General features: G+C 27.6%; 3 protein-coding genes across 3 annotated transcripts; all 3 read left to right on the forward strand.

The window, feature by feature from the left end:
- The first annotated feature begins 825 nt into the window (after positions 1–825).
- LOC115034131 lies at positions 826–4,275 on the forward strand. Its single transcript, XM_029489910.1, has 6 exons — positions 826–974; positions 1,875–2,282; positions 2,361–2,472; positions 3,272–3,500; positions 3,604–3,939; positions 4,034–4,275. The coding sequence occupies exons 1-6, from the start codon at positions 826–828 to the stop codon at positions 4,273–4,275; spliced, it is 1,476 nt and encodes a 491-aa protein (XP_029345770.1).
- A 308-nt stretch (positions 4,276–4,583) lies between these two features.
- LOC115034068 lies at positions 4,584–5,552 on the forward strand. Its single transcript, XM_029489479.1, has 3 exons — positions 4,584–4,687; positions 4,768–5,007; positions 5,088–5,552. The coding sequence occupies exons 1-3, from the start codon at positions 4,675–4,677 to the stop codon at positions 5,345–5,347; spliced, it is 513 nt and encodes a 170-aa protein (XP_029345339.1). The 5' UTR covers positions 4,584–4,674; the 3' UTR covers positions 5,348–5,552.
- Positions 5,455–5,922, forward strand: LOC115034132 (E3 ubiquitin-protein ligase SPL1-like). Its single transcript, XM_029489911.1, has 2 exons — positions 5,455–5,533; positions 5,612–5,922. Exons 1-2 carry the CDS (start codon positions 5,455–5,457, stop codon positions 5,920–5,922), a joined length of 390 nt encoding a protein of 129 aa, XP_029345771.1.
- Positions 5,923–7,202: the final 1,280 nt, after the last annotated feature.

A 7,202-nucleotide genomic window follows, 5' to 3' on the forward strand; every position in this document is an offset into this window, starting at 1 on the left:
AGTTAATAAACTTTTAAAAACTGGGAACTGGTCTTCTTGTCTTCTTGAATATAAAAAAAAAATTATATTTCTAAAATTGAAATTGATGTAAATATATTATTATTATTATTATTATTATGTATAACTTGACACTAATATACTACACGTTCAATGTGTAAAAAAAGTAATTAAATAATCAAAATAATTAGAGAATTATAAACGAAAATAAAACATCATTATACGTTCGTCGTATTATACTCGTATATTATATTCGTATGTAAAAATGGAATATTTTGCTCTTCGATGGTGGGGGACGGGGGTAACGTCAAACACGACGGCTAGTTTTTACGGCCGAGTCCGTGATCAGTATAATATGTTATCACATGTTATCTATCTCAGTGGGTAAACGTAAACTAAATCAGCTGATCGAGGTTTCACTGTTTCACTGTTTTATGGTACAATTGGTGTAGATAAAGTCGTTAGGATGGACAACAGGACAACACTGTCGCTGTCACTATAGATCGAATCACGTGCGTGCAGAAAATATAAAAAAATTAATATTATAGAATATAAATAGATTCTTATCTTAGAATAACATCATCAAAATACCCAAAGTATGCTTTACAATACGATTGTTGATATTATTTATTAATAAGAATATAATTAATAGATTTATTTGTACAATTGTTGTATTGTACTTGTATTATAGTTGTACTATGTCTGCGATACTGCGCGTAGCACGTTAAGTGTTCACGTCGATTCTGACCGGTGCACCTTAAATATTGTTTATTTGTTGAATGTTCCGTAGTATACCTATTCTGTTTTCTCATGAACTTATTTGTTAGTATGGAATTATTAAAAGTTTCGAAAATTCCAGGAAAGAAAAGAGGGACACATGTTTTTAAAGGCGACGATAGTAATATGTACCATCAAAAAGAGGTTTCAGGAGACAATACTATTGTTAGGTGCCAATTATGGCGCAAAAAAGATCAACAGTAAGTACAATTAAGAATATTTTTTTTTGTATATAATAATATGTTTAGTGAAATAATTGGAAAAAACATAGATACTTGTATAAAGTTTTACGTTATTCGTATAAACATTTATGTAATAACGAGAAATTGGCTTTCTCAATCAAAATTATAATTTCAACTGCTTTGACTATTTTTTCTTATTTATATTATGCATTTAAGTAAAATGTAAAAAAAAAGTTGTAACCAACAATTACGACTATACATTTTATACAAGATTGTGTACAATATGGAATGTACTCTCAAATTAATAAAATATTAACATTTATGTTACGACTCAACTACCTACTTCTTTGGCTTTTTACATCTTCTGGTTAGGTAAATAAAGTGTAATTTAAAAAATCACATTGATAAGTTCCTCCGACCATTATGAGGCCCAGATTTAAATTAAATGTAGGTACAGTGTGAAAAAAATTCAAATGCAGATTTTTTGATTCTACCTATTATAATTTGCAATATATTTTTCAAGAAACAGAGTTTCATCAACATCAAAATAGTATCAATTTAAAAAACCAAATACCTTTACATTAAATACCCTTTTAAATACAATTATATAGGTTAGGTTAGGTTAACCTACACTTATATTTTTTCTTATTTTAATATTTTGCTATTCATGAAATTGATTGTAATTTTTTCAATTTGATTTTATTAATATCACCTATATTTGATATTATACCCTGTCCTAAATTCTCCAAATTAGACATTTAAACAATAATAAATAACTCGTACAACAATTATTGTATACAAGTTTTGATAAAATGTTGTTTTTAAAATCATTAATTTTAATTATTTATTAGGTATTATATTATTAGTTTATTATACTTACTGGATTTGGTAAATAGTTATTATTTCATTTTATTTTAGTTGTCCAGCCAAAGGTAAAATACCTTTGGGTACCAACGATTTATATTTATATACACCTCATAAACATAATCAACCAGATAAGTTGTTAATAAAAAAATTAAAAAAACAATTGATCGAAAAAGCCAAAACTCAAAACCTTAAAAACAGGTTGATTTTCAATGAGGTACTTTCCCAGCCTGAATTTTCTGGTATAAACGTACCATTTAAAGAAATGAAAAGACAAATGTCTAGAGCTAAAAGATTGAATCATCCTCCTGAACCAAATTCTCTGAACGAATTCAAATTACAAATGGAAGGTACATATGCCAATAACATGACCATGGATGGTGAATGTTTTTATGTTGGAACTGCAGGAGATGGAGGCAATGAAGGTTTTTCAGTTGTATTTATTGCACCAAAATTAAAAAAGTTAGTATATACAACACTGTAGTGTATTTAGGTACCTATTTTATTGAATATGTTAATTGTTTTTTTGTTTTGTTATAGGATATTATCATCAGGAACTGATTTCATCATGGATGGAACTTTTAAAGCAGCTCCTAAATTTAGAGGCGAATGTATTCAATTATTTGTTATTATGGGGATTGCAATGGATGTTGTAAGTTTATTTTAATGGTTTAAATTAATAACTTCCTATAAATACTATTTAATTTGTATGACTTGTTACATTTTCTATGTTTGTATGGAAAAGTTAATGCACAATTATTTTAAACACTGTCTAAAATTGTTAGTGATATTTTTTTTGTATGCAATGATTTATCATTGAATTCAAATTGAACACATACAGTGTACAGTAAGGTTGGGCATTAACGAGTTGAAAAGTCAAAGCTAAGTTACTTTTAGCATTGAGTGTACATAACTATTATGGAATACAATATAATATACTCGATGCTTTTAATTGAGTTTTATATAACACGTTACTTTTTTTAGAAAGTAACTTATGAGTTACCTAATTAATTGTATTGTTTATTAAATTACCATGTTATTTGTTAGCTTTAAAAAAAGGTACCTATAATTTTTAATTTTATAACAAGAAAAAGTCACTAATTTTTAACTTAGTTATGTTAATTTTTTATCTAGATAACTTTTAAAATTTAAAAAAAAAGAAAACTAACTTTTAACTTTCAACTTTACTAAAAAAAATGTTATATTAACAACTTAATGAGCCTTAACCTATATATTATTCTACTTTAATCTGTTGTTCAATTCAAAATTATTACTGATAAACATAAAAATGAACTAGGCCAACGAGTCTATAATTTAATAAATAAATTATTATAAATACTTATAATAAAAATAATAATACGTTGAAATATGTATTTATAATTAATAATTAATTTTAATAATTTTTTATGTTATAAGTTAATGATTTAATAAGTTATTTCTAATATTGTTAGGGTTTTCCAATTGTATATGCTCTAATGAGTAAAAAAACAGAAGATGCATATTGTGCTTTGTTTCATTTTATTAAAACTGAAATAGAAGTAAATTGGAATCCATTATCAGTCGCCATCGATTTTGAAAAAGCTTCAATAGCTGCTGTAAGAAAAATTTTTCCTACAGCAAATATTTTTGGGTGCTTTTTTCACCATTCCCAGTGCATTTGGCGTAAAATCCAACAAAAAGGTAAACCAAACATTAGCAAATACTTACTATTATATAATTGTATTAATATTTCAAAACGTTTAACATTATCACTGATTTGTAAATATATATATTTTGTATTTAGGTTTAACACAACTATACCGGAATAATTCACTCGTAAATAAATTAATCCGCATGTTTATGGCTATCCCATTGTTACCTCAACATAAAACACGAGAGGGATTTGACACTCTTATAGAGTTCTATCACGTAGAACTGGAAGATCAACTTGATGCTATTCAAAAACATCAATTGAATGATTTTTTCCGGTATTACTTGAAAACCTGGATCTCTGGACATCTTGGCTCAATTCTATCGGTTTTCAATCGCGTCCGAAGAACTAATAACTCGTTAGAAGTTAGTCACCGCCACTTAATGGCACATATTGGTATCCCTAATCCTTCACCTTGGTTATTTGTTGGTAAATATACATTATGCACTTCTTTTTAATTTCATATTAATCAACTCTTCGATAATTTTTATTTTTCATATATTGTTTTATTTTTTAACCAAAGATAAACTACTAGCTTATTCACGTGGAACCGTAAATGATTTTATTTTGGCTGAAGATGGTGTGGATATTACAGAAAAACTACCAAGAAAGTGGAAAAAACAAAATAAAAGAATTCGTGTTGCTACTGAAAGACTACAAGAACGTCGATTCAATGTTCTAGAGTTCTTAAAATATACTAAACACTCTACACCTTTATTTGACTTGGAAAACGACGAAGGTGGTACTTTAAACTTAACATTTTAAATTAAATTTTAAATAAATTGACCAAATGCAGTTTATTATCCATACAACTGATTCAATTTTTTTCCATGAATTCAAAACGAACAATACTTAAGATCAACATTTTGAAGTATTTAAATCTTAAACCCCCCTTTTCAAAAAAAAAAAAATATTAAAAATCTACATTTATGTCAATTAAATGTAGGAAGATAATTTACAATTTTTTCATATTAGGGTTAAACTGTAAGTTTTATTTTGTCTTCAGATGAAAATTATGACATAATTGAAGAAACCGTATCTCTTCAAGGAAGTCCATTATCAAGAAATGGGTCGTTATCGTCACTCATAAATTCTCCATTCGCATCTGATGTTGAGAGCATCCAGGATTTAGATGATGGATCTGAGCAGAATGAAATTAATGTGATGTCACCTGATGGTATGTATATCGATTTCTAGAAATTGATCATCTCCACTGATGTATTTATATAAATATTTAATTACTTATAATTATTTCAGCTCAAGTGGATGATGATGAAGGTTCCGACGACAGTGTGTTTCCGTTTATGAGGAGGAGGGCTAATGTCCTGAGTGACCATTCTGAAGATGAACCTAATGATTTAGATCGAGGAAGTCTATTATCAAGAAATGGGTCGTTATCGTCACTCATAAATTCTCCATTCGCATCTGATGTTGAGAGCATCCAGGATTTAGATGATGGATCTGAGCAGAATGAAATTAATGTGATGTCACCTGATGGTATGTATATCGATTTCTAGAAATTGATCATCTCCACTGATGTATTTATATAAATATTTAATTACTTATAATTATTTCAGCTCAAGTGGATGATGATGAAGGTTCCGACGACAGTGTGTTTCCGTTTATGAGGAGGAGGGCTAATGTCCTGAGTGACCATTCTGAAGATGAACCTAATGATTTAGATCGAGGAAGTCTATTATCAAGAAATGGGTCGTTATCGTCACTCAGAAATTCTCCATTCGCATCTGATGTTGAGAACATCCAGGATTTAAATGATGAATCTGAGCAGAATGAAATTAATGTGATGTCACCTGATGGTATGTTTATCGATTTCTAGAAATTGATCATCTCCACTGATGTATTTATTTAAATATTTAATTACTTATAATTATTTCAGCTCAACTGGATGATGATGAAGGTTCCGACAGCAGTGCGTTTCTGTTTATGAGGAGGAGAGCTAATGTCCTTAGTGACCATTCTAGAGATGAAAATGAGGAACCACACATTCAAGAAGAATATCAATGTAAATTAATTATTTTAAAACTTAATGAATTATATATATAAGTATATAATACTATAGTATAATAATTCAATGTTATAGGGAATGAACAAGACTTCATAATCCCAGAAGAAATGGATCCAGATGTCATGTTTATGATGGAATTAGACCATAGGAGACGAATGGCAGAAATAGAAGATTTGCCATTTGTACAAGTTCAGCCAATTTCTGATACAGAAACTATTGTTAATATTGATAACATTTGTGTTGTATGCTGTGATTCTATTAGAACACATGCGTTTATACCATGTGGGCATAGGCCAGTATGTGGAGATTGTTTGTTGTTACTTCATCCAAAACGATGCCCATTGTGCAATCAGCCATTTACAACGTACATTCGTATTTGGTCATAATTTTAATTTTGTTTTTCATCAAATGATTTTTACCAAGTAGGTACTTTGTTATAAATAAATAAATATTATCTATACTAATATACTACATAGGTTATATAAAAATTGTTTGCTTGTTTGTCTACACTACCTCAAGAATCTGTAGGCTATATATTTTTGCCTCAATAAAATATGACCTTAAGGGGGCTGCAGCCAGTTTTGTCAAAAGTCAAAACTAATGTAGATTTGACCAATCTAAACATTTATTTTGTTTGTTATAATGTTTTTCAATATATTAAAATTCCTTATTATATAATAAGCCTTAAGGGGGCTGGATGGGCTCCAGTCAATGAAAAAAAAGTGACTTTTAGACCAATAAGCTAGACAAAACTGGAAGAATTTGGTTTGACAGATTTTAATTTTGAAAACGGATTATGATTGATCAACAAGTTTACTAGGTTTTGCCATAGGCGATTTTTAATATTTCAATTATTGTTAGTTTCATAATGAATAATATAATTACAAAAATATCATATTTTTATTCTTGGATATCACAGCTAAAAAAATAATATTCAAAATTCCTCCAGTTTTGTCTAGCTTATTGGTCTAAAAATAGCTTTTTTTGCATCGACTGGAGCCCCCTTAAGTTTCTTTTATTGCAAATTTGAGAATTTTTTATAGAAATAATAGAAACAATAATATTGTTTGTTATTATAGAGTTGCTATTATTTACAAAAAAAAAAAATACTTACGTAGCTGTACAAATCTAAATAAATTAAAATATATCTTAATTTGTGAATAAAATATTTATATTTTTATATCTACCTATATTTTAATGCTGTCTACATAAATTTACAAATAGAACAATAATACATATATTTATTTAATTCTAAATCCTATCAAATAAATATTAATATTATCAATCCAATTGTAAGTATGTAGAGGTAACTAATAGATGGACAATTACGACGGAGATATTAAATGTTCTAAATGTATTATTTTTTGAAATCTAAAACTACTACGAAGGGACACTAAAAACATATATTTATGCGACATCACTGGCATTTTTAAGTTGATAAATTCATTAAAAATTATAGAAATTCACTAAAAATTCCAAGGCATTATTAAAATAACATATCACTAGGGCTGGGATTTACATGTAATATAAAACCAAAAATATGTACATATATATGTAATAAAATTGCCCAAAATATGTAGTATAAAATAAAAATATGTACTAAGAAAATTAAAAAATTTTGGTAAAGGTTTAATTAAAATACATTCTAAATAATTTTTAAATAACA

Source organism: Acyrthosiphon pisum, chromosome A2 (assembly GCF_005508785.2).
Source record: "Acyrthosiphon pisum isolate AL4f chromosome A2, pea_aphid_22Mar2018_4r6ur, whole genome shotgun sequence".
Classification (NCBI taxonomy): domain Eukaryota; kingdom Metazoa; phylum Arthropoda; class Insecta; order Hemiptera; family Aphididae; genus Acyrthosiphon; species Acyrthosiphon pisum.